This window comes from Hirundo rustica, chromosome 11 (assembly GCF_015227805.2).
Source record: "Hirundo rustica isolate bHirRus1 chromosome 11, bHirRus1.pri.v3, whole genome shotgun sequence".
Taxonomy (NCBI): Eukaryota; Metazoa; Chordata; class Aves; order Passeriformes; family Hirundinidae; genus Hirundo; species Hirundo rustica.
Window position 1 is genome coordinate 1,121,516 of NC_053460.1, and position 27,885 is coordinate 1,149,400.

The following is a 27,885-nucleotide window of genomic DNA, read 5'->3' on the forward strand; positions in this document are numbered from 1 at the left end:
AGCCCAGGCTTGGGCTGGGGTCTTTCAGGTCACAGACAGTCCTGACGGAGTAACTGCAGACAATAATCCCTCCTAAAAGATGCAGCCAGCCAGGGCACTCCAGGCAGCAACAACCACTTGAATGCTTTCCCTGATGAACACCAGACAACCCTGTCAGCAGGGCCCGTTTTGCAACAGCCATGAGGATGGAGCAGCTTTTCCTGAGGATTCCCAACAAACACACCTGCTTTTGCTGGATTTCCAAGAGCACTTCTCCAGCTCAGAGCCAGCAGTTCAGAACAGTCTTCCTATGTGTGCTCAGAGTCACCCTCTGCACGGTTGGCTTCCATGTCCCACTGCTGAGCCTGTCCCAGTTTCGCCTCAACCTCCGCTTGGGAAACACTTGCTGTGAAAACTGGACATAAATTATTGACCAGGGAGAAGGAGGCTCTTGTCCTGTACCACTCCACAGCTCTAATGAGCTTCATGTGTGCCAAAACACCCCCGGAGCCCGACACATTGTACACACACAGCAGCACGTTGTGGGCAGTTTATTCCAGCCAGGGCTGTTTGCGTGTTGTGCTCAAAGGTTACACAAGAGCTCAGCCCCACAGGGGTGTCCCCATGCTGAGGGCACAGCCCTGCCCTCCTGCCACGGCACAGAGCACAGCCACAAGCGGCTTACATGGGATCTTCCACCCACTGGAATACGTTCCCTGCTCCAGTGTACAAGAAACCTACAGCAGATCAGACTTACCCAACTCCTAATCACCACCACCACCCTGCTAGGAATCAGTTCTGAAATCCTGAGGAATTCCCCTTCCTGCAGGATACAGCTCAAAGAACCAATGTAGCCATCCTTTAATTTTGGGGTAGCAGCAGCAGCAGCCCAGCAATTCCCTGCTCAGCATCTTTGTTTCTGGAGCTGAGAAGGCAAAGGGTCTGTGTCCCAAAGAAGCCTCCGGAGCCCTCCCATTCCACATGGGAGTGGGTTCACACCGGTCTCAGGCGTGGCTCCTCCTCCTCCTCTTGGTTTGGTGGCTGGGGAGGTGTCTCCTCCTCCCTGGTGTCCTGCTTGTCCCTCTCTGCCTGCAGCCAGCTCTGAGGAGCAATCATCTTCTTGGGCCCGTGGGGCGGGGGCCCGATCAGCGCTTCGATGTCGTCGTAATTGATCACTTCCTTCTCCAGGAGGGCATTGGACAGCTGGAAAAGAGCAAGGAGGCAAAATGAGGGATGGAGCCTGCAGAAAGAGCAGAGAACTGCTTCTCTGAGCTGGTCTGAACTGTCAGCTCAACTCAGGCCTCTGCACCTGCAGCCCACCAAGAGCAGCCCCCAGCTGTGCCACCCATGGGGTCATTCTGAAGCTACTGGAGCCAAGACCAAATTCTCCAGGCCCCAGCACTGTTCCCAAGGGCACGTTTGGCCAGGAACACACAATGTTACTGCAGGCAACAAAGCAAGCTCTTGGGAATGATTTGGAACAAGAGCTCCAGGAACAATGAGAGAAGTGTCCCTCCTGCCACTGTCACTGCACCTGTGACCCTGCCCAAGAGCCAAAGCAGCAGCACGGAGAGCTCTGGCAGACCCAGAGCCTTCCCTGCACACAGAGCACTAACAAAGAGCTGCCTGTTCCTGCAGGAAGGGGCTGGAGGTCAGCACAAGTTCCTCTCCAGAAGAGTGGAATTCTCCAGCCCCTCTGGCAGCAGCACCACCCCTCTGGAGCAGCAGGTGGCTGTCCAGTGTGGAACTGCTCTGTCCTGCTGCGGAGATGTGACACGCTGGCCTGGCAACTGAAACACTGACTCTGGAGGTACTTTGGCTGCACTTTAAAGTTTTTCTGTGCTGAGCCTTTAGCAAACATCTGGCTGCTGTTACATGGCAGCAGCAGGACAGAGGAGCCTGCAGAGACACCCCTGAGGATCCCTGCTCCAGAGCTGCCAGGGCACTGTCCCAGGGACAGCAGCGGGTCCCAGCTCTGTCCTTATCACACACTGGAGGCCTGACACTGCCTAGCTGAAGGGGTTGCTGTCGTCCTTCTTGTTTGTTTAAGGAGAGGATTTAAGGAAAAGAATTGCTTGATTTGCAAAACAGGCGACATTAAGTTGACTCCTGGTCATTTCGGAAGTCACGGACTGGAATTCTGAAGGGAAGTCAAGGAGATACAGAGGGTGCTGTGACCCAAGCTTGGCTCAGCACTGGGCACAGAGCTCCTGGCACAGGTGGGGACATGCCAGGGTGTGCAGCTGGATCGGGACAGATAGGACACAAAAGGGAGCAGGCAAAGCACTATCTCTGCAACAAGGATTCCTTGGTGTAAGCCATTAAGGAGGTGAAAATTGCCTGAAGTCAGAAAGCAGGAACCAGCTCCCATCAGCCAAGGTGACAGGCACCATATCCCTGCACCAAAGCCAGACACTGTCCACCTGATTACTGATTACTCCCCAAAAAACAGTCACTGTCAGCTCTCCAGAAAATTGCACTGCCAAGAGGCAAGCAGAGAAGTGCAGGTGAAGGACACAAATTCCAGCTTTGATCATTTCCACAGAGCACTCCTCCTCCTCTACCCTGCAAACACCAGCTGGTGTGAGGAGGCAGACTACTCACTGCTGGGAAAGGCACACACATTCCTCCCGTGCCTGCTCCGAATCCGGGGGATACAGAGTAAACAGTCACTGCTTCCCAACACTCCCACTACAAGACTTTCTAGGAGAGAGACAACACTGCAGCAGCTGAGCTGCAGAGCACAGAAAGCAGCAAAACCACCAGTTATAAACACCCAAACCAACCAACAAACCCCCACACAATCCAACTCACTGTTTGCAGCTTGTCCCGGTTCTCCAGCAGGAGCTTTTCTGTGCGCCTGTAAGCCTGAGCCACCAAGGTTTTGGCTTCCTTGAAGAAATGAGAAGAGGGAGTTGGGGTGTAGGTGGCAACAAACACAATGTGTGGCTAAACAAAGAGAGCACTAAGGGATGGAATCTGCAAGCTGAGCCAGGCAGAATGTGGTTCCCATCAACAGAAACTACGGATAAACTGCTTGGAAAAAGGCCCAAGGAGTGCTGGTGATATGGGGCAGAGAAGTCTTGCCCTAGCACAGCTCAATGGGAAATGCAGATTAAGGCTGTCCAGGAGCTAAAGGTGCAGCTCAGCACAAATCCCAGGGACGCACAGCCATGGTGCTTCTGAAACAGAGCTTTTTTGTTTCCAGCTTTTTGAATTTTGAACTAAAGCAATGTGTTTTTTCAGCAACGAAGCCAAATTTCCTGTCAAAACAGGCTGATTTGCAGTCAGTCTGACCATCGTTTTGGTTAGGACGTGCACACATCTACACTGTACAGCTGTGACGTTAAGACACAGAATTCTGCACAGCACAGGCTCCTGGGCTGAACTCAGAGCCAGGTGTGATTCTGCCCATTCCTGCTGCCTCACTGCGCAGCCCTGACACAGCCATGGAACAGACAAGTGCCCACTCACTGGCCAACAGCAAAATGCAAATTGTTTGTGTGTAAACCGTTTTTCAGTGAACTGCAGAAAGCAAAGAACAGAAAGAAGCCCTATTCCAGGCTGGCCTTACGTGGTCCATCATTTGCTGCAGGCCCTGGCTGAAGGGGCGCCGGCCGATGCCAGCGGCACTCTCCGGGTCTGGGAAGGAGATCTGCCCGATGCTGGGCACCATCCCGTACTGCTTCACCATGGAGTAGGCAATCTTGGTCACCTTCTTCAGGTCATCCTGTGCTCCTGGCCAGGAAACACACACACACACACACCGCTGGTCAGCTCTCAGCACATCCTGCACAAACACATCCTACCAGTGGAGAGAGCAGAGGACGCAGTGCAGCCCACGGGGGTGAACACTCAGCCCACTGAAGAACCTTCCTGCAGGTCCCAGGAGTGACAGAGTGGCCCTGCTGTGGCCAGCTCAGCTGAGTCCTCACCTGCCACTGCCCATGGTGTCTCTACCCATGGCAACAGAGGAAATGAGATGGGCTTTAAGGGCCCTTCCAACCCAAACCATTCCGTGATCCTATATGGATTTAACTAGTTGGAAACAGCAAAAAAATTTCTAGGCCTTCTCAAAAGCTTCACCAGTACTTGCAACTGTGGCCTTAGGTTTTGGGACAAGTCTGAGACAACACAGTGACAATACCACCCTGAGTCCTCCATGCTTACAAGTGTCAGAACACACCATGTGACATTTCCAGCACAGGAAACCTCTGTCCCTTGCTCAATCCCCCTTGCACTTCCACCTGCCCACGCCAGGCTCTGGCTCCTCACCTGTGGTGACCTTGTTAAAGGTGATGGCCTCGGCCACTCTCCCCCCCAGGGCCATACACATCCTCTCCAGCAGCTGCTCCTTGGTGAACAGGTACTGCTCCCGGGGCAGGATCTGTGCGAATCCCAGCGCCGCGTTTGTCCGAGGGGCTATGGACACCTGCAACACAGGGCAGCTCGCTCAGCTCACAGAGCTGCAGAGCTCTCCCTCCAGCAGCACAGGGAGGGCAGGAAGATGCCTCTGCATTCCCAGTGAAGTTTGGCCATAGCCATGGGCAGTTTGGCCTACAGAGACACGGCCAAGGAACAGCAGTGTGTTCTCATTGCTGCACTGAGGGCTCTGCCTTCACTCACACGCTTCCTGCTCAGGAAACTATCCTTAACAGCAAGTCACAGAAATCCTGAAATTTAGGAGTTACTTTGGAGTGTTTGGACCACACAGAGATCACTGATTCTGCCCCAAGAATCCCTGAGACTACCTGCAGAAAGACAGAAGCCTTCAGAAAAATAACAGCCATTTTCCCCACGCACTTAACGAGAGTAATTAACACCAGTTCTGCTTACACAATGGGTCATTCAGAGTGAATGTGCCACTGGTAAGGGGCCAAGGAGCTGTCACCCTTGTCATTTCACTCCCCACCTCCCCCCAGTGTCCTGGCTTTGGAGGAGAAGTGCACGGATCACATCCCCGGGTGCCAGAGAGGCCTTTCCCTGCAGAGAAGGGCTTCGGGCAGACAACCTCCCAGCCTGGAAAACACATCCTTTCATCAGTATCACAGCAACTCCTGCCGTGGCTTCGCTGGCTGCAACGTGCTGGGAAAGGGATCACATTTGGATGTGTGCACACACGGAGCAGCCTGGAAGTGCATGACTGAGCAGCAGCACCAGGAGACTCAGTTGCTTCTAATTTTTAATTGCAAGGCTTCTCCTATAGCTGGTTAATCAGCTTTGCACCAGCACTATCATCAATGGAGCCTAATAATGGATTTCTCTACAGCATAAATTAGGGACAGGGTTTATATAATCACAGAATCATTAAGGTTGGAAATGTCCTCCAAGACCATCGAGTCCAACCTTCGACCAGATCCCACCAGCCCACTGAACCATACGTGAAGTGCCACGTCCGCTTGTTTTTGAACATTTCCACGGACTGTGACTCCACCACCTCCCTGGAGAACCTGTTCCCATGCTTAACCAACCTTTCAGTGAAGAATTTACTCCTAATATCCAGCCTGAACCTCTCCTAGTTTAGTAGTGGGCTTGGCAGTGCCGAGTAGCTGGACTCGACGACCTCAAAGGTCCATTTCAAGGAAAATGATCCTGTGATTCTGTATTTTCCACGTATTTTGCTGCAGCAGCACAGCTCACAGAGCTGAGCAGAACTGCACACAAGTACCACAAAGCAATCCTGGCCAGGGAAGCCCTCGGGGCTCCCCTCCCTGGCAGTGGAGGTACCTTCATGACGGCCTCGGTGTGCTCCAGCAGCCACCCGACCAGCGCGTGCCCGGATTCGTGGAACGCCACCACCTTCCTCTCTTCTGGTGACAAGATCTTACTTCTTTTGGCAGTGCCTGTGGGAACACAGACCAGGGCTTGATAAGTTATCAACAGGTGCAACCAGAGGGGCATAACCTGGTCCAGCCCAGTGCACAGCCCGTGGCTGAACTTGTTGCGCTGCACTCTGGAGAGGGGGAAGCAGCAAAACCCCTTTAACTAAAATGTTTGGAAAAGCTTCTCCCTGACCCTGAGGTGGAAGTAATCTATGCCTGGAAGTGTTTGAAAACCCTGGCAGAAAACTTCCCCCTTTCTCCTCACAACAGACTTCATCATTAGACAAATAATCTGACATTTGATTTGATCACAGCTCAAGAACCTTGTTCCCAGGGTTGGATCTGTAAAAAGTCAGCTTACTCTTGTGTTTTTGGAGGGTTTTTTTGTGGAAAAAATCTGAAAACAACACATAAAACCCCCAAACAACAGAATCCAAAATGAGACTAGCTAGAGTCTCACACTCATTTTGCCTTTTTCAGTCCCTTAGGCAGAACGAGAGAGATGTTGAATCATGTAGACAAGGTCCCAGTTGAGAAAACTGCGCATTAAGGGTGTTCAAATCAGCTAAAGTCCAGGAGTAGATATAGCAATCCCTCTCCAGAGCCTGGAAATGTCTCTGATTACACACTGCATGGTCTGTATGAGCTTATTCCCTGGTTCCTGAAAACCAGCAAATGAAGCCATAACTCACATTTAACCCTTCCTCCAGAAAGGTGATTTTTGGAAGTATCTATTTTCCAACTCAGCAGAGCAAGCCCAAAAAGGACTTTAAAAAAAAAAAAAAAAAAAAGGTGAATGGAAGTAAAACTTCTAGCACATAGGAAAAATAAGTACATAGCACATGGTGTGTCAGGCACTCATTACAGCTGAGAATGTTGGAGACAAAAAGGTCCCAGGATTTGCAGGCCAGAGCCCAGAGCAGCAGTGGGGAGAGCAGCCAGTCAGAACCAATACTGCACCGAGCTTGCTTCATGTCTTGGAAAACAACATTCTATTAACATGAATTTTTAAACAAAGTCAAGGGCTTTATTAAACAAGGAAACAACAAAATTAGTGTGGCAGATCTTGTAAAATTACTGCTCAGGAACCCTGCAAACTGCTGTGCCCTGCCAGGCACGATGGAACAGCAGATTAATTGCAACTGCTTTGATTTCCATCAGTCAGTCCCTTACCCTGCCCTCAGCAGTGTGTGAACACGGCCCTGTATGGCTATTTCCACAGGAGGATGTATCTATTCTCTATAAAAGTTTGTGTGTATATATATATATACACACACACACACCTACACTTAAAAAATCCCTGTCAGCCCAGCGAGGGAGGGACTGTGCTCTTCACAATGGCACACAGTGTGCCTACCAAGATTCTTTCTTTTCCTATGTAATCTCCAGGCATGGAAATCCCCTGAAAGCCTGTAGTTATCACGTTCATGACACAAGCCACCCAGGAAAGAACTCTGGTGCATCTCTGCTGGCTTTCCACAAACCCCACCAAGAAAATAGGCTCCATCTTCTAAAGGCAAGCCCTAAAAGCCTCTGTGTGCTCAGCAGGTTTCTTCCCTCGCTCTCAGGAGACCTGACTGACTGCTTTCTGTTCCCAAACTAAAAACACAATGGGAACTACCACAGAGAGTTCTTGTTCCTCCCTTACAGCAACACAAAGCTTTAAGGCTGACAGGGCCTCTGGACTTGCAGAGCTCCCTTTTGATTCCACCCCACTCTTATTAAAACCAGAAGCTCCTAATGGAAAGCACAGTAATATCTTCTTTCTTTCAAGAAAAGCTTTTATAGGAACTGAAATGCCCTCTGGATTGTGAAACCCAGAAGCATTCCTATGACATGGAAAGGGGACATTTAATACAGGGGCCTGGGGGGTTGTTTGGGGTCTGTAAGACTCTGTCTACAAAAAATAGCCGGTCCTGCTAGTATGAGAGAATCTGATTAAGCAACAAAAAGACCCCGTGGACTCCTACACACACCAGAGCCTGAGTGAGGCCAGGCAGCCTGAACTGCCAGAGCTCATGTCCTGCAATGCCCCTCCACATGGATCCCAGAGATCCCTTCTGCTGCCAGCCCCTACAGCCTTCCTTGCTTTTTGCTTTATCTTCCCAGTCTGGGGAACTGAGACAAGGCTCAGAAAGAAAAGCCAAGAGAGTCCCTACAAGTCTGGTGCCTGTGGCCCTGCAGATGGGAAAGCAGAGCACACCTTTACAAGAGCCTGTGGCTCCAGGACAAGGGGAACGGCTTCAAACTGAAAAAGAGGAGCTTTAGTTGGAATATCAGGGAAAAAAGTCTTCCCTTGTGAGGGTGGGGAGGCTCTGGCAGGGGTTGCCCAGAGAAGCTGTGGCTGCCCCTGGATCCCTGGAAGTGTCCAAGGCCAGGTTGGATGGGGCTTGAAGCACCCTGGGATACTGGAAGGTGCCTCTGCCCAGGGCAGGGGTTGGAATACAGACTTTAAAGTCCCTTCCCACCCAAACCAGTCCAGGATTCTGTGATCTTTGCTGCAGCAGATGAGAATTTCTGTGTTACAACTACAGTTGTCCACTCCTGGGGCCTCTTGAGTACAGTTTGGGATTTGTGTTCTTAACCAAAGCACTCCAAAGGTCGGTGTTTTCTTTTTTTTTCTCTGCAACAGGTGAAGCTGTGAAGAATTTTCTCAAATATCTTCTTTTAAATGAGGAATTCTCTAAGCATTTTCTGATAAAGGAAGCACTCAGGACTTAATTCCAGGACCAGGAAGTAACTGACCCAGTACAAACATCCTGTTCCACTAAAAAGGCACAGAGTGCCAGTCTGTGTGCCTGGGCTCCCGCTGGGAATGGAGCCTGGAGGCACTTCAGTGTCTGATTATGAAATCCACAGCTTGGCTCCAGGGCAGCTCAGCCCGAAACCCACCAGATTCAAATCCCTCAGGTGAGGTCAAGAGGTCTGGGAACTCTTTTCCCCTCCCTACAATACACTGCTGCAGGGAAATCTCCAGAGGTTCCTCTCCTGGCAATGGCACAAGCAGCAGGGAAAGGCCACAGGATGTTCTCAGAGGGAGAACAGTGCTCTACTGTCTTGCAGTTTATTCTGCCAATTCATCAAAGCCCGGGCTTGGAGGGCAGAAAGAAAAATCTCCAATTTCTTGCTGGTGAGGATGCAGAGGCTATTTGCTATTGATGTTTATGTAGCAGGTGTCCAGAGCAGCAAGAAAAATTCAGAGATATTGTGACTTTTCTTGTTTAGAAAAAACAACCAACCCACAACACTCCCAAACTGAAAAAGCCACACAGATTTGAATTCTCCCATTATTTTCCCAGTGGCCATTCTCCCTGAACTATGGGTTCAGACTGCTGAAGATTCAGGAAGATGGAGCCATTTAGGGTCTTTTTCAGAAAACTTTCTGCGACTGTTATTGAAGACCTTCAGGCCAGAGCACAGTCTGGACTCATCTTCCTGGGATGTAACCCCCTCACCTGAGCAGAACAGACCCCTGAGGCAACATCAAGAAATGCTGCTGCACTGGCACAGGCTGCCCAGAGCAGCTGCGGCTGCCCCTGGATCCCTGGCAGTGCCCAAGGCCAGGCTGGACAGGGCTTGGAGCAGCCTGGCACAGTGAAAGGTGCCCCTGCCACGGCAGGGGTGGCACTGGATGTGCTTTAAGGTCTCTGCCAATCCAAACCAGTCTATAATTCCATGGAACGGCTGCATCCCTCACCTGCAATGACTCTTTCCACAGCATACTCGAAGTTGGAGGTATCGATGGATTTGTGCCCTTCCCTGGCAGCGTGAAGAGCAGCTTCATTGCAGATATTTGCTATGTCAGCTCCTGCAGACACGAGTTCACAAAAGTTACACTGGGTCTGAATAGGGCAGAGAACTCAGAGGAGGAATGGGCACAAATAAATCTGGAGAAGGACCTAAGGAAGTCAAACAGTCTGTGCTTTTTGTTCCTTGGGAACAGAGAACAAGCCCAGTCCATGGTGTTGATGTTGGATTTGAATAATACAACTGCTTTGGCAGGGAATGCTGATACCACACAGAGCTCAGCAATCCAGGAGCAGGCTGAGGCCAAGGCTGGCTCCCAGGGACAGGGATGGTGTGGGCAGCGGGCTGGCACAGCCTGCTGCTCTGCTCCACCTCGGAGAGAAGAGAAGGAACATCTGTTCCCAGTTTGTGTGGGTGGGTGATGGTGGCGGGGGGCTGCTGAGAGCAGTCACGGAGAGGCAGCGTGCTGGGGCCTGGGAGAGGGGAAACCCAGAAAGGATATTCCAGGAACTCCACATAAACAGGAACTCTGGAGCCCCTTGCTCAGCACTGTTTCAAGCTCCCAGGGACCCACCCTGGAAGCAAGCTTGATGCAGGAGCCAGGCAGAGCTGTCCAATTTCTACTCTGCTCAGCAAAATAATTCCTACACATCCCTTCCATTGCTTTCCTGGTAACATAAATCAATTTAACAATCTCTCCTCTGAAGCGCAGCACCTCATCCTCAACAGCTCTGAGAGGAGCATGACTGTTTCCTTCTCTTAGGAATTAGGCACCTGGGCATTGTAAAAGTGTGTTTTCCCTACCTCCCCACCCTGCTGGTCCAACAAATTTCGAAAGACTGAAAATAGTAATGAATAGCTGCTCATCAAAGCTCACCAGAGGGCTGGTCAGATTCCCACAATTTTTTTTCTATTTGCCACGGAAATGGAGAAAAAAAAGCTCTTTTTGCCCCAAACTCCCTGTTAGACCCGCAGCACCCAGGAGCTCCGGCCCAAATGGAGCAGGAGCATAGGACAAGATCATACCACTGAATCCTGGGGTCAGCTCTGCCAGGTGCTGCGAGTAGAAACTGCCGTCCTGGATCAGCTTGAGGCCCTTCAGGTGGTGCTCAAAGATCTCCTTCCTCTCCTGTAAAGAACACCCAGCACCTGAGCCCAGCCAGGGGTCACCACGGGGCCCTGCTGTCCATGGCAGGGAGCAGCGTGGTGGCACTGCCGGCAGAGGGAACAGCGACAGTGCCAGCAGAGGGGACAGCGACAGTGCCAGCAGAGGGCAGGGCTCTCCTTGCAGCGTTCCAGAGCTCCAGCGGCCCTGATAAACACACAGCTCTCAAATTCCCAACAGATGCACGAGGCTCTCCCTGAGTCACGGCTTTCTCTCTCAGGGTCACTCTCCCCTCCTCACTCTCACTCTGATCTGTCCTAACTTCTCCCCCACCATAAAAGCTCTCGAAGGAAGGAGCTCTGACTGCCTCGACCTGCTCCTGCACAAACCACAAACTGCAAAGCCCATCCAGCAGCTCCTCAGCCTGCGTCCATTTCCCAGATGGAGGTGGGGGTGAGATGCTGCTGGCGAGCAGCCACCAGTGACTCATTCAGCTGGTCCAGGAGATCCTGACTCAAACAATGGGCTCAGTTGCCAGGGTTTTTCCCCTTCCTCCTTCAGGGCAGCTGCACGGTTCGTGCTTCCGGGGCCAGATTCTATCAGGCATTTAAGGTATTTTCACTGAAAACTCTGCGGAGGACAGTGAAGCACAGATGGGAGAGGAAGAGCCTGTGCTGGCACAGCACACAGATCCTCACTGCAGCTGAGCCTATTCCCAGAACTCTGCTACAAATGTCAACACAGCGGACATGGAAGACTCTTGTAAATGGATTTAAAAAGCATTCAGAAGGAGAAAGTCACTTAACAGGCTGCCTAAAGGAAAATGAGGAGCCTTATAAGGATAGGGAGGGCAATAAACCTACAGAATAAATAGTGCTCAAGGCACGTGACAATTTAAGCTCTCACACCAGCCAATTGCCAATTAGGTGCTTCCCAATTTCCTGAACAGAAGACACAAACATAGCTCTGCATCTGCAAGGCAAAGGGAACCTCACAGAAGAATTCACTGCCAGGGCTCTACCAGAGCAGAGACCTCCAGACCAGTGAGCTGTCCCTTCAGAGGAACCAGCCACTGCATTAGCACCACAACTCCTCAATTCAGAGCACAGAAACAAGAACAAAGGCACACAGAGGCTCAACAACTCCATCCCCTCCAAGCTCAGCTTTGCCAGGCCAGCGAGACCAGCAGGGACTGGGACACCTCAGTCACAGGAGAGCCAAGGAAGCTGGTGGAACATACCTGGAGTGTTGGGAGATCAATAAAGATGTGCCTGTCCAGCCTCCCAGGTCTCATCAGAGCGTTGTCCAGGACATCGGCGCGGTTGGTGGAAGCCAGCACTATGACGTGATCCGTGGTCCCCATTCCTGACAAGAACAAGACCAGAGGAGGAGGCTTTCCCCACCTCAGACTGCACTGCAGGCACACAGTGGGCTGAAGCACACAGCTTCACACAGCGCCAGAGGGTGTCCACAGCACCCTTCAAGGCTGAGTGGTCCCTGCAGCTTGGAGCAAAGTCAGGAAGGAACTTCCCAGGTCACCCAGGCCAGTCCTTGGTTATCACGGATACTCTGAAGTCCCCTTTTCATTTACTTAGTAAGTCTTGGCTTAAGACTTCTTCTTCTCCTTCCTATTTCCACACTTGGAAATTGCTCCAACTAGATCCCAGAACAAAATCTCTTTTGATGAATTCACAGGTGCCTTCTCACCCCCAGGATAAGTCAATTCCTGAGCCTTTAGCTCCAGATTGTACAAGCAGCATTTCCTAGCTGAAACATCCTTTCCCACAAATTTCCATGGAAAGCCCTTTGAGTTTTTATTTACTTTCAGCATTCAGTCACAGACAGGCCACCAGAGGAGGAACAGGCTTTCCTCTGAGCTGCTCAGGTTGGTGCAGAGAGAGGACAGCTTTGCCATCCAGCCATGGCCATGTTACAGCACGAGCTGTTCTTTGTCTCCTCACTCACCTCTTACAGGCACCGTGCAGGGCCCTGCACAGACCAGTCCTGCAGAACCCACACCAGACACGAAACACAACCCAAGAGCTCTGCACTGATTGTCAGCACAGAATTTGGCCAAGCCAGTCAGAGCAGGTTCTGTCTCAGGTCCTCAAGGTGAAGGGAGCGTTGGGATTTACAGGCTGCCTGAGAGCAGCCCCAATGGAGACATCAAAGGCAGACAGGATTTCCTGGGGAAGGGAAGGCAGGGCACTGGCAGCTGCAGGAGGGCAAAGAGAGGCAGACTTTGCGCTGCCTGGGTGGGGAGCCAGAGCTCCCAGGTATTTATTGCATTCCTCCAGGTGCCTGCAGGCCCCTGGGCATGAGTCACCTGCTCCCAGCACACTCCCCAGCCCTGGCACGCAGCAGCCTTCCCAGGCAAAGGACACTACAGTCCCATGTGCTTCCCCCTGCCAAGTCCCACGCTGCGGAGAGGCGGCTCCGTGCACGTAAGCCGGGCCAGTTTCAGCTCTCGGCTCCAGCAGAAGAGCTGCCAAATGTGTCAGCGTGCGAGAGCTCAGCACAGATCAAGGTTCCAGGTGAGGCAGGGGACTGGCTGTGCCAGCCTGTGCTGCAGCAGACCTGGTGCTCCCTCTCTGCAGGCTCCTGCCTAAATAAGCTGCCAGAGAGGATGAAGCCGAGCATCCTTCAGGCGTGTACCACGCTGCACTCTGGAGTGGGATAAACAAGCAGAGACTGGCAGGCACTCCAGGAATGGCAGGATTAGATGGCACAGTGCATTATCTGCCTTGCAGCTGGGAAGACTCTCTTAAAATAGGTCTGACTATTAGAACAAATGAAAAACCAGAAACACTGAGAGCATCCTCCTCACAACAGCTTCTGCCCCACTTGCTTAATGCAACACCACCTGGCATGTCACAGGCAAAGCTCAGCCAAAGGAACAGGCTACAAAAACAACACCTCATCACGTCAACAAATGAGAGACAGCTCTGAAAATGCAGCCTGAAGAGCTCCTGCAAGGAATGAACCACTCCAGAAAGGAAAGGGAAAAAGAGATCACCACTGAGGAGCACACTGCTTGGTGGGCATCTCACCTGCAGGGTTACACTGGGTCACCCTCCAGCCATCTCCTGGGAACAGTGGCACTGCAAGGGGGCCCTTTCCCGAAGGAAGCCTCAGGGCTGCACATGGCACAGCTCAGGACTTGTCTGAGGGCTCCAGGTGAAGAGCTGCTACCAAAAGCTATCCTGCATTTCCATTCACAAACCCCGGCTCAGCCCAGGACTGCCAAAGCTCCTCTCAAAGCATCCAGAACAGAGGAGAGATTTGGGTCACATTCCTCTTCCGCTTGTCTGTGGTTTGAGAGGGAGGATTCACTATTCAAAGCAGGCACCTGCTCCGACAGAGCCGGGGTTTGTGCGTCACTCACTCTGCTCTCACAAACAGCTTTTGTAGAGAGGCTCCCTCCGGCGCCTCCCCTGCTCCCACCACATCCCAGTGCTTCCCCAGCTCACAGCAAACTGTCAGAGGGAAGGAACCCGAGGCTGCTGAGGGAAGAGCCCTCTGATTTCTCCAAAATGTTCACATCAGCGTGAGCCCCAGCCTGTACTCACCCCATGCAGCTCACGGTGCCCTCATCCCCTGCAGCCCGCACAGCTCTGATCCTCCCTTCCTCCACCTCCCTTCCCAAGGAATCTCATTCAATCACAGAAATCCAACAATCAGTGATGACTCACTGATCTGCTTTTGTGCATGATGTTTTTTTCTCCAATTAATACCCAGCTCGGGTCTATGATGTTGTCTTGCCTTCAGCCCTCAATTTAAGCTCAACCAGAGCTCTCAACCTTCCATCTCAAGGCTTCCTCACAAACACTCACCACGCCTGGGGCGAACTGCCCCCCTCTTACACAGGTTATTCACCATCAACCTGGGAACTGTTTTGCTGTGCTGCACGTGGCACATCAGCGCTGTTTTAGGCGACACACTCCGTTAGGTAACCCTCCAGTGACACGTGCCAGGATCCCTGCTGATCCCATGTTCCCAGCACCAGGCTGACATCCTTGCCAGCTGTCTCCTGTTTGACACTGTCAACTCCTTGGACTGTTTTTTTTTTAGCGTGTGTTTGATAAAGCACTGAGCAAAATGAAGGGCTTTGTACATGATCTGTGCGAGACACGAATAAAGAATGAGATAATATAGATTTAAAAATAAACCAGGCAGCACACTGCAAACAAGGGACTATAAAGTACACACTGAGGATAATATTTACCTTCCAAACTCACTCTCCAGTTGAGCTGAACCCTCATTTCTGCATTGAGACTCACCAGGAAAACACTCTGGAAACCACATGTAATTTTTACAGACTGATGGAAATCAGACATTTTCGTTTTTAGGACAGAGATGTGGAATGTACTTACTGCATATTCCTGAACAGACATGCAGGCTTCCATTTAATTCAGAAGCCAGTTCACCCTACAACTGTCAGGAGAGAAAAGGACCCACCCAAGCCAGGACTGCTGGGCTGTGTTACCACTGGCCTTTCCTGTCAAGATCATCCACTTCACTGGAAATACTCAGTACAGAGCCAGCACCTGGAACCTGGATCTGGGGATGCTTTTAGTGCACGATGGCTTTTAATTTTTCATATGAAGAGTGTGATGAGGCAACACGGCAGTCTAACTATGAGTCACAGTTACACTGAAGGGAAAAGTGAAACAAACACTCCCTGATGGGCAGGTAGTTGGTTATTCCTGACCCTGCAATAGTGAGATTTAGCAACAGAAATATTGCAAGCTGGGTCAGTGCTGCAGGCTTGGACAGAGACAGGACTAAGGACTGCCAAGGACCACTCTTTGTGTGAAAAGTGTCTGAGCAAAGGGTCAATTCCAGGTGCACAACAGCCAGAAACCAAACACAAGTGTGGCCTCAAACCAGGACTTGTTTGCAAAGCTTATCTCCCTCATCTCAGAGAGCCTGTGGTCAAGCAGACAACACAAATGTAAGGCAATGGACAGGAGAATTGATTTATTGCATGACTTCTGTCCCTTTATGACAACTGAACTCTAAACTCTGACAGGCTTTAAACCACTCCTGTCTCAGACTGGATACAGCAAGTATCCAACAATATGTAACGGACTGAAACTCCAGGGCGTTAAAGTTTACTACATTTGGGGACTGGTGATGGGGTACCTGGGCTCAGACTTCAGCAAGAGAACATTGGAGAGGCCAGGCAAGTTCAAGCAGGACAAAGACGAACAGGCCAACAGCTGGACCTCTGAGGAGATAAGGGCAGAGAGAAACACTGACCGTCCATTTCCACCAGCAGCTGGTTTAGGGTCTGCTCCTCCTCGGCATTGGCAAAGCCAGACACGTTGGTGGAGCGCTTCTTGCCCACGGCATCGATCTCATCGATATAGACGATGCAGGGAGCGCGAGCCTGCGCTTCCCGGAACAGGCTCCGGACACGAGCGGCTCCCAGGCCTGCAGGGAAAGGGAACAAACAGGGAGCCTGCTACCTAAAACTGTTAGCAAAGCTGGAGAGCAGTATTTCTGGCCCTCTATGAGACGCCTGACAAACCCTCTGAATGTGACAGTTCCTCTCTCAACACTCCGGGCACAAAGAAACAGCCCCAGAACTCGTGTTTAGTCCTTAGGCTTAGTGTGTCCTGGAGCTGGGTTTAACTGGGCTCCTAAAACCTGCAGGGACTCCTACAGCTGCTGCAAGAGGAGCTTTGCTCCCAGCTCCCAACATAGCCTCCTGTTCCTCCCACAGCTCAGAGCAGAAATATCCAACATTTTCCTGCATACTGACCCTTGTTGGGTCTCAAGAGGTCTGTGAGGAAGGAAGAAAAGGAGAAGGATGGAAATCCCAAGGCACAGAGCAGCCCTACTTTCCCCATCTGCATTTCCATACAAGGAAGGAAGCCTCAGTCAAGGGCTTTAATAATAGGTACAGGGAAGCCAGAGAGGATGCTTGCAGGTGAAGGACCACAGCTGCGCTCTGTCAGAAAGCAGCAACCAGAAATGCACTTCAGATACTACATAATTAAGGAACTGCATCACTGAAAACCTTTTATATCTTCAGTCTAAGTATCCAACTCATCCTCCTCATGCCAGGCCCTGTCCCTTGCAGGAAGCTCAGCCAGCCCCCTCCAACTCCACAACAAAGAGAGCTCCCCCCGTTCCTCGGAGCGCCTCACCTCCAATCACCTCCACGAACTCGGAGCCTGCCATGGCCAAAAACGGCACCTGGGCCTCTGTAGCCACGGCCTTGGCCAGCAAAGTCTTCCCACAGCCTGGTGGGCCCAGCAACAAGGCACCCTTGGGCACTTTGGCCCCGAGCTGGAGGTAGCGATCGGGATTCTGCAAGGACAACACAGCTCGGTCAGAGCCACGGCTCACACCAAGCAGCTGCGCCGCACTGGGGCTTCCCAGAGCTTCCTGAGAATGTTTTCAGCCTGGGCAACCCTGAGCTGCCAACGGGAGCAGCTCCATCCGCATTCCCACTGTGGAACTGGACATACTGAGCGTGTTTCAAGAGAGGCTGCCCAGAACCACAAAGGATGAAGATCAGAGCGCCCCCCACTCCCCAGGTCACTCCTCTATCTCAGAAGGCAGGCAGCAAACATTTGTTTTGTTCTACTTTTACCTACCTTTAAATAGTCCACAAATTCCTTGACTTCCATTTTCGCCTCGTGCATTCCTGCTACATCCTTGAAGCCGATCCCTTTCCCAGATTTCCCATCCACAATGGTGAAACGAGCCATCTTCAGCTGGTTCTGCGGAAGGCAGCACAAGGACCAAACAACTTTGGACAAGGCACCAGTCTGGAAAGGCTGTTTGCTACATTTTGGGAGCCAGCCCAGCTGTCCCCATCAAACACCACTAAAGTCCCCACCAAAGCACTGGTGTTTCACGGATTGTGTTCTGGAGAAAGTTCCCAGATGGATGGTTGACTCAAACTGTATTTATCCACATGTTGGGAAGAGACAGTATAAACTTGCAGTAATAGTCCCAACACAATCCAAACTCCATGCAGAACAGGCAGGGATGAGTATTAAAAACATGCAGATGTCAAAAACCTAATTTGGGATCTCCTCCCTGATTTCTAAATACTCTGATCCTTAATACACATGGGACAGGCACAGTTCTGAGGAATATGTGTTGATGGCAAGTAACTGCCAGTGGTAAATAATCGCCAATGCTTGTGAAAGCACAGACACTTTGCACAGTCTTTGATGCTGCTGCTGCTTTCTGCTGGAAACACCCCAGGCCAAAACTACAGATTCTCAAACTGAACAGCCACCATGTTTCCATCTTCTGATGCATGCGAAGCCACAACAAGAGTCAAAACAAGAATTCAGTTAAACATCCCACTCATAACTGCTCAGTGTGTTCTACTCAAAGCAGCTACTCAGGAGGTTTTTTCTTTCAGAAGAAAGTTTATGGCTTCTGAGGTCTCAAAAACATCCAAAGGAAGAGTTAAACTCAGGGCCTGGCTGTCCCCACTTCAGCAAGGACACAATCTAGTCCTCAAGGCCTCATTACTCAACAATTCTTTAAAATATTCTTTTTCTCTGAGCAGCTGCATCCTTTTGTTCAAAGAGAATCTCAAAGCCAAAAGAGAACTGCGGAGGAGACTGAGTGGGAAATCCAACAAGGGACTGAATTCACTGTGTTTTCATGCCCAGTCCCTGCGGTCAGGGACAGAGCACCGCGGGCTGATCCCTACAGTTTCATCAGCTGATCCAGGCCAGGGTGGGAGAGGGGAGGAGGAGGAGGTTTGCCTGGTGTTGCAAGCGAGGCATGCGGCAGGAGCAGAACAGGCCAACACATAATGAACTCCAGAATCTGAACATATTTTATAAATTGAGAACTCATTTTGCAGAAAGCAGCAATTCCTACTTCTGGCTGTATGGGAGGCATGTTGGCAGGGCCCAGTGAAAAACACCATCTGCAGCTGCAGCTCATTAGCAAGCTTTGAAAACAGCGAACTGGACTGAAATTCCCTGAGCTCAGCCCTTCCTGCCATTGGGAAGGGAAAGGACCTCTGCTAAGGCCAGCTAAGGTACCAGCCAGGGAGATGATCAGCACGGGATGCGAGGTGTGACAAAACTGGAGAGTCCTTGGCACCAGTTCATCCTCATCCTGCACTGATTTTGCTGGGAAAAGGGGAGGAGACAGAAGCCAAGATTCCCCACAGGCTGCAAAACATGCTCAAAACCCAGGCTACTCACAAAGGCGTTGAAGCCTCCGGCCCTGCTCGCCACCCTGAAGAGGCGGAAGATGCTCCACAGCATGGACACGGCCACCAGTGTCACTATCAGGGAAAGGACATCACTGAAAGGACAAAGACGAGTACAGACTGCAGCATTCAGCCACAACCTGGTCAATGTTACCCAACATGGACACTTTTAAAGGACACTTAGGCTACAAAAGAGCAGACACGATTAAGAAAATGGAACTGTCACAGGTACTTTGTACAGATATATAAAACCCCAAACCCCAACCATTACATAACCTGAGAAGTTAAGCAGAGGACATTGGCAAACATTGCCTACAGCTGTGGAAGAAATTCGACCTCACCATCCACTTCAGAGGCATTTCTGCTTCTAAAACAAGCAGGACCTCCAGGCACTGAGATCACACCCGGAGCAGAATCCACGGGGGCTGGCAGTGCATCCAAAGGGAGCTCAGTGCAGAGGACAGTGTCTGGTAACAATAGGGATTCCGACTCTCCTAATCCTGGCAGAAATCCCGCTGTGGGGCTCCCATTAAGAGACTGCTTGATCCTCCTCTATCGAATCTCTCAGGAGTCCTTTACGCCAGAAAAAAGTGCTCCAGCACCAACACTGTCAGTTTTCTGGCTCCTTTGGAACACCCACTGCATTAGAAGGGAGATGGGGAGCCGAGATGACACTCCAGGTCTGACACACTTACAGGAGAAACATGCTGAGGACAAATGCCCTGTGAGCTCTAAACAAAGGATGCTCCAAGAAGCAGGAAAAATGATCCTACGCTAGATGACAGGCTGAGATTGGCGGGCCCTTGTTCTGCTCCCCATGCCTGAGGAACCACCCAGCCTCACCACACTTTTGTGCTTATCTTTACACCAGAAGCGTGTGTTCCACCCCTCACAGAGGGATGATTTACTGAAGCAAGGGAGCAGCAGGAGCTCTATACTCAGCTGCATTTGCCTCTGCTCAGTGAGAGATGCAAAGGCAACACTGAAACCTGAAAGTCACCTTCAGTTTGTCTGCTGTGCAAACAGGATTAATTCTGAAACACCCCGAGCACCCACAGCGTGGAGCAAGCCGAGCCCAAGCTGCAAAGGCTCTGCACCTCACAGGCTCAAATTCCAGACTGAGACCAAATCCTCCATCATTCATCAGGTCTTCTGAGAGACTTAACACCCCATCACAGCTCTTAAAAATTTGCTTAAAGTCTCTTTTGAGGAGCAGGGGAAACAGCTTGCACTGGGGGCTGAATTGTCTGTTCAGTCCTCTCTTCCTGTTACACATAAGTCTGAAAAAATTGGCATGTTCTGAATTTGAACTGAAGGTCTCATACTGCATGATTAGTTACAAAAGCTTATCTTTGTATATTCAACTACATAGTAAAAACATCCAAATGTTGATGAGAGGATGAAATCCAGCCCAGGTATCCACTAGTACACAAACTTCACATTTTTGCAAGGTGTCTGGGAGGAGGAATTTCACACACTGGCCACCTCTAGTGGGAAAATCAAAGCATTATAATGAGGAAGGAAGGCTTAGTGCATCCCCAGCCTTCTCCACAGCCCAGGCTGCAACACCACTTGTTGCCAAGATTTCTATCACACTCTGCACTTGGATAGCTGATTATGAGAACAAAAAGTGCTCAGCTGAGCAAGAACCCAGTGACCCTGACCCAAAACATTTTGGCCTGCTGCATGTTGCAATTACAGAATTCTTAGGACCCTCACTTTTCAAACATTAATGTACATCTAAAGCACCTTATCTTTCAGAAACATTCATTCAGTGCTCCAAATCCAAGCTCACTTTTCTGTAACATTTAGCTGTAAGTCACTGTTTTTCCAAGCAAAGGGTGCTGTCACCAATACTAGAGCAACAGTAAGGACAAATTTATATCATACTTTCCATAAAAGCCAGGGTGTTTGTAGGAAATGGGGATTCTGTCTTTCTCATCAATATTCAGCTCATCCTCCACAGCTCTGAGCTTCTCTTCGAATTTGTCGATGTTTGCCACGCGCATGGTGTACAGCAGGGTCACGTTCTGGGGACAGGCAAGCCACAGCAGCACGGAAATGTTATTTATTAAGTATCAATATCTGCAAGGAGCAGAGGGGCACAGCATGGACACGTCAGGTAAAAATTCGCCTCATGCTGCACCCTTTAATCCGGCATCAATGAATCTGGGAGCAGATGACTGACACCAGGGCTCCGAGTGAATTTAGGAACCATCTGGTCTTAGGAAAAAAGGCTGATGGAGTTTGACAGAACACTCATGACTGAAATCCAAACAGGAGAAAACTCTTGAAACAAAATCCAGTCATGAGAGTCTACAATCTCCTGGACACCTTCTCCCATATCAGACTGTGCTGATAGAAGAAAACGGAGTTTCTCCAGCTTTTTAGACAGACAAAAGATTTTTTTCCCCAGGCCAATATTCATTACTTTTACAATTCAAATTGGAAGTCTTAGTTTTCAGTTGCTTGAAGCCCCCTGAGCTTCAAATGCAAGAAAGAAAAGTAGAGCAAATTCACCAGCTGGAGTTTTACTGACCAGTAAAAACCCGGTCACTTTCAGCACCATTATCTAAGCTCATTCACAGCTGTAGGGAGTCACTCACAACTTGCCCATGCGGAGTTCCACCCGGGTGCAGATAAATCTCCACAATGTCACTCTCAGGCACCACCTCGATCCTCTGCACCTCCCCCTTGGCCAGCATCTCGTTCACAAAGTAGTTCCAGGAGATGTTGGTCCCTTCCCTGTTCTCGCTGATCATGAAGCGAAGCATCAGCACGATGACGGTGAGGATCAGCAGCGCCCGCAAACGTTCCAGGTGCATCTGATTCTCCCTTCTCCTGCGTTTCTCTTCCTCTTTAGAAAAAAAAAGATACCAGAGGAAAAGCGATTAGTGTGTAGTTGTGGAGTTTTCTGATCCAAAGAAGAGATAATTAAACGGCAAAGATTACCACAACGGTACTTTTGGGGGTGGTTTGTGCTGCATGTTTGGTTTCCCCTGAAGGACTGGGCTTCATGGTCCTAGTGCACCAAACCCACTAAAATCCCCCCAGATATCTTTCTAGGCTAAATTGAGACACTTTCTTGCCTGGCCCCATGTGGACAGAGGTCAGAAAAAGCCATAGGACCCTTGCTGCTAAAAAATCAAACTGCAGAATGGCTGTAACCCGCTTTATACAACATGGTTCCACAGTAGAAAATACTAGGAGTAATCCCAGAGTCCCTGGTAAATCCCACAGCACATTATTGTTTCCAGGTGAGCTCTGATCTCCTGGCACCTGCACCACAACTCCAGCAATGCTTCTGCTACCTCAGTAAATACCTGCATTTGCAGAGAACGGGATGTAGCACAGAACACAAATACACTGCAAATCCATCTGCCTTAACCAAATTCCCAGGATTTTCTCCCATACAACTCACCTCATGTTTCAGAGGGTTTGATAACTTGCCCACATTAAGGATCTGTATCCAAGAGGGATTCCTATGCTGGATGTGTTTTCCCACACTTTTATTGTGCTATAGCCATACTGAAGTAATGACACATGGAAAAGGGATATTTTACTTCAACTATTTGCCATCAAATATTTTTCCAGTCTCACAACACTTTTTCTTTTTGCACCGCACAGGCAAATTTACAATTCCGTGGGCTGTAAAGGACTGTCACAGCACAGTTCAATGTCAGCTGCTGGCCAGCGTCTGAGCTGTTCAAATGACAACAAATATCCCCTCCTCCTTCCAGTCACATGTGAGTGTTCCCAATATATAATTTAACACTTGCTCTTGATATACAATTTAAGAGCAACAGCACCACAGCACAGATAAATACCCTTCTACACCCAGAAATAAATTCATTCTGTGCCACTGGGCTCTAGTGCACCAGTGCTGCAGCCCAGATTTGATTTATTTGCAAATTCATAACAAATGTCCTGACACCAGCATTTATCACCGGCCACCAATTAGGCCCTACGCACGCTGCAACAAAACCCAGGGACAAACATATGACCCAGGCAGCTGCTAAAAAAAGTCTTCTGTCCTTCAGAGGCACAGCCTCATTTTTCACTGCTTCCAAGCTGAACAGGAAAGGCTTGTTCCTAAATAGAAACAATGCAGCTTGGCAGAGAAGTCATCATTTCAGAGGGCCGTGACAAGCTCAGGCTCCACGTCCAGCCCATCCGCTTTGTTCTCTGCTGCCATCCCCTCACCAAGTGTTATCTGCTGCATCCAGCTTTGTTAGGACTGAGAAATTCATCCCAAGGCTGCAGGAGGACATCCACTACAGTCTTAACAGGGAAAATTAAAATACGTGATAGAAGACTTTGGTCTGCGCAACATCCTGAAAAGCTGAGCAGGTTCTAAATAAAAAGATTTTACAGAGAAAAAGAAACTACTTCAGAAAAGTGCATCCTGACAGGAGAAGTCCACCTATGGCTGTGCAAGTTCCTTGGACGTGTCAGAGTCAACTCCTGCTAGAGCACTTTCCCCTGTTTCATCTCGGACCGAGTGGAGGCCTCCATAACCTGCTCTAAACACGCACAATCAGGGGCGTGATCGCATCACCCAGGGGAAAGCTGCCCATTAGACATCCTGACACAACTTCTCCCATTTCCAGGAATTAGATCTTTCTGGGACCTTTAACCTGCAGCTGAATAATTTCAGGAGAGAACTCCATTTCTAGAAAGCTTCACGGCAACACTAAGCTTTCCTCTAGTCTGTGTTTAATTAAGGACAAAACCATTCTATTTCTCGGCTGCGGTAAAGCGTGACTGTACAGCACAACATCCACACTGCACCACAAGCCACCCCACAGCACTCAGGAAACAAGTCCCAGGGACTGGATGTGACACTTGCAAGCAGCAGCTGTGGGAATACTTCCAGCTTTTGAGTCTCCACCAAGCAATGATTTGCCATTAACCCTAAATGTGAACTCTCTGATTAAAATCTTTGCAAGGGCTGCGGTGACAGTTCGAAGAGTTCTTTGTAATAATTACAGCAGAGACAAGTGTTCCCCTGGAGACACGGGGCAGCAATCCCCCTCCCAAAGCCAGGCTGTCCATTAATCACAGGAGGAGAGGCCAGGGAACACAGCGTGCTGCTGGTTACTGATGTGAACAGCTACGGCACTTCCAGGTGCTGTGCTCACTCATCCCCTGGCCTCGCACACCACGCGCCCCAATCCCACGCTCCAGCTTCCATCCCGAGGACTCTGATACCTGCACTCACACCCCACTGAACGCTTCACCCCAGCTAAATCAGCAAGGAAAAGCCATTGCTCTGGCCCTAAGGATGCTGCAGTGACACCAGTCAGGCTGTCAGCAGCAGCTGACCTCGGACTTCAAAAGCAAAAAAGTCCGAGAAGATCCAATTATTAAGCACAACAAAGCAAAAGCCAAGTGCTCTCACCATTTGATGACACCCAGGTAAAAGTTTAGAAAATAAATTATAAAATTATGTTACAGTCTGTAATGACATTAAATGCCTCCCAACTTGCAGTACAAAGTTCTGGAGGCACGACAGAGGGCTGGATGATTTTATGGTCCCTTCCAACCCAAGCCACTCTGTGATTCACAGGTTTTTAGGGAGATAAAACTCATTTTCAAAAAATTCTTTACCTGCCTGGAGCTTAAGAGAATAAGACATGGAAAAAAACCCCAGTATCTAGAAATACCAATTTAAAAAAGAAAAACCACAAAAAACTAGTAACACAGCTGAAAGCTCTTTAAGGAATTTATATCTGAGTACTGTGATTCACTAGAAGTAGGGACCCATCCACACTGAAGGTAAATGAAATATAAAAAAATAAAACCAAATCCAGTTGAAATGACTGGGTTTAGTTAATACAAGTTTATTAAGTCAAAATGCTCTACAACAAAACCTCCCAACCAAAACCCAGGTAACATTACTGTCCTTCATAAAGGGGCAACGCCAAGGCAAAGAGCAATGGAGAGATTTGCACAGGAAGCAACGTGGCCCAGAAAGAGAGTCACTTTCATGATCTTTCATCCCCTGATTAGATATTAGGGGAAATCCTTCCCTGGGAGGGTGGCAGGCCTGGCACAGGTGCCCAGAGAAGCTGTGGCTGACCCTGGATCCCTGGCAGTGCCCAAGGCCAGGCTGGACAGGGCTTGGAGCAGCCTGGGACAGTGGAAGGTGTCCCTGCCATGGCAGGGGTGGGACTGGGTGGGCTTTAAGGTGCTTCCAACCCAAGTCACCCCAGGATTTCTGTGATCTTTTATCTTCCAGTCAATCATCTAAACAAAATATTCCTTCAAACTTGCACTTAGCCCAGGTTTGTACAGGGGGAAGCACGAAGGTGGATCCTCCTCCCTGCATGCCCCTCCCTGTGCTTCAGTAAATCCCAGAATTTTTGGCACACACATACCATCTTCCTCCTGTGGAGATTTCTTCTTGAATCCTCCATTCTTCTGGCTGCTCCCCCGAGAGCTGGATGTAGCAAACCAGGAGGTGCTACCTGCAGGCAAGCAGAGGTCAGAGGTTGTTTGATGGCACAAGGGAAATAATTTGGAGACATTTCTTTAGTATTGAAACACGGACACAATTCCCAAGGTACGGCCACTGCTAACACTGGTGCGGCCAGTTAGGAACAGCCTCATACCTGGGATTGAAAATGCTCATTGAAGGAAGTATAGGTAATGGAATTAAACCAGGTTTCTCAGGAATGGTGGGGGATACTCCAATAAAAGCCAAAAAAGGCTACAAACATAAAGTCTAACGACTCCAGTACTTCTTTAATCCCCTGAGCTCCTCATGGGAAGGTGCCACTGCTCATTCCTGTCACCAAACACAAACCTGGATCCCTGCAAACACCTCCCCTCCCACATCCAGGAACAGAACACCTCTGCTGCACTTTCAGGAATGCAGAGGAAAGGTCAATTCTCTTATAAAATCAGACCTTTTCCCTTCTTGCTCCTTGGGACTCACCCAGGAGATTCCAAAGTCTGACTGGATCCCGGATTACGTGCTGTTTTGTCAGGACTCCACCGAGGCCTTGACGTGGTAGGGAAAGTGTTGGTGCCAGGAGGCTCTGAAACAGGAGAGAAAGAAAAACAAGATGACTGAAAAAACAATGTGGCTGCTCAAGCTTTCTGTGCCTCCCTGTGACTCAAATTCCTGAATAGGGAAATGCTGGGAGTCCTGGATGGGATTCCTGATTGGGCACTTCCCACATGACTTTGGAAATGTTTACAACCCAGAGCAAAGAAAGCAGAAGTAGAAATAGGCAACTTATGTTCAAAACACTTAATATCTCATCTTTTTCCTACCTGTGTCTGTTTTTCTGTTCTAAAGGCATGCTGGAAATCAGCCCAAGGAATATAATGATTCCCTACCGTAGGAAAAAGTAGTCTTTTAACAACAACAACAAAAAATTTAAAGGAAATTTTAAGGACTTTTAACCTTCCTGCACAAGAGCAAGGCCAATGCAGCTCTGTCCCTGAGGTAACTCCACAGGAATCCTGCAGTGGATATTGACACTTCAGTGCAATTTCACAACATCTAAACTACCACTGTTAATTGTCTCATTGAAGACAAGTCCAGCCCCCTCTCCAATGTAATTCCCTGTCTCCCCTCCACAGCACAGGCTCCAGTTTCTAAACTAGTCAAGGACACTGAGCAGGCTGAAACCCTTCGCTCATTTTTCTATTTCTCCTCTTTTTTCCAGCTTGTGATGGCCTAAGACGGCAATCTAAGAATTGATGCTCTCTGTATCAGAACAGCTTAAATTTATACTGAACCCAGAAAAACCTGGCACGAAACAATGTCCCACATCATTCTCCCTCCACCTCCTACTTACACCACAGAAAAATCCTAAATCCAGAGGGGGCTACAAAGCTGATGAAAGGGATGGAGCACCTCTCATACAAGAAAAGGCTGGGAGAATTGGAATTGCACAGCCTGGAGAAAAGGGGCTTTGGGGTGACCTAACTGTGACCTTTCAGTGCCTAAAGAGACTCCAAGAGAGCTGGAGAGGGACTTGAGGCAAGGCATGGAGTGACAGGACACAGGGAATGGCTTCCACTGCCGGAGGGCAGGGATGGATGGGATATTGGGAAGGAATCCTCTGTGAGGGTGGGCAGGCCCTGGCACAGGGTGCCCACAGAAGCTGTGGCTGCCCCTGGATTCCTGGCAGTGTCCCAGGCCAGGACGGACATTGGAGCTTGGTGCAACCTGGGCTAGAGGAAGGTGTCCCTGCCCATGGCAGGGGATTAGAATAAAAGAAGCTTTAAGGTCCCTTCCCACTCAAATAATTCCATTATTTCCACGGTGTTTCCCAAGTCAGTGCCCAACAGCGCTGACACAACGGACTTTAGGGACGGCACAACCACAGGTCCCTCCCGAGCAGCCCGAACGCCTCTCTCCCTCGTCCTTCTCCTCTCCCGGTGCCCCCAGCGCTCGGTAAGGCTCCACCACCGCCCCATTACCTGCAGGCCACGAACCCCACCGAGGGCACAGCCGCGGGGCCGGGCCCAGGCGGCTGCGGGCGGCCGCCAAAAGGCGCAGCGGCCGCGGAGGAGCCCCATCCGCAGCAGCAGCGCCATGTCCGCCGCTCCCGCTCCCCGGAGGCCTCAGAGGCCGCGGCGGCGGGACGGGCCCGGGCCGGGCCGCGGCGGCTCCGCCGTTAGCAGAGCCGCGGCCTCAGCACGGCCGGAAGTGCCCGGTGAGGGCCCGGCGGCCATCTTGGAAACGGGGGCGCGCACAGCGCTGCCAGGCCTCAAGATGGCGGCGGCGGCGCGCGGGGGCCGGCGGGAAGGGTCGCGCCGTTACCGCGGTAACGGTCCGGCACGGCCTGAGGCCCCGGGCGAGGCCCGGCCACGGAGCCCCCGGGCCGGCCCCTCCCCTCCCCTCCCCTCCCGCCGCTCCTCGGGCGGGCTCTGCGCTGCAGGCGAGCCCCAGGCTAGGGCCGGCCCGGTCACGTCTCCTGGAACAGACGGTTACCCCACCAGCCCGGCCTTCTCTGGGCTCTCCAGCCTGGCCAGGGCCCGGCCCGGTCTTGGCCTGGTCCCAAATTATTTAG

The 27,885-nt window shown here is 50.4% G+C and overlaps 1 protein-coding gene across 1 annotated transcript; it reads right to left on the minus strand.

The window, feature by feature from the left end:
- Positions 1-515: 515 nt before the first annotated feature.
- SPG7 (SPG7 matrix AAA peptidase subunit, paraplegin) lies at positions 516-27,420 on the minus strand. The gene is made up of 17 exons (XM_040075122.2): positions 27,293-27,420; positions 25,794-25,896; positions 25,234-25,323; positions 21,460-21,710; positions 20,744-20,883; positions 18,846-18,948; positions 17,262-17,387; positions 16,809-16,971; positions 15,916-16,089; positions 11,894-12,018; positions 10,575-10,677; positions 9,499-9,609; positions 5,707-5,822; positions 4,255-4,411; positions 3,554-3,717; positions 2,794-2,871; positions 516-1,182 (listed from the first exon to the last, which is right to left on the minus strand). Exons 1-17 carry the CDS (start codon positions 27,407-27,409, stop codon positions 973-975), a joined length of 2,331 nt encoding a protein of 776 aa, XP_039931056.1. The 5' UTR covers positions 27,410-27,420; the 3' UTR covers positions 516-972.
- Positions 27,421-27,885: the final 465 nt, after the last annotated feature.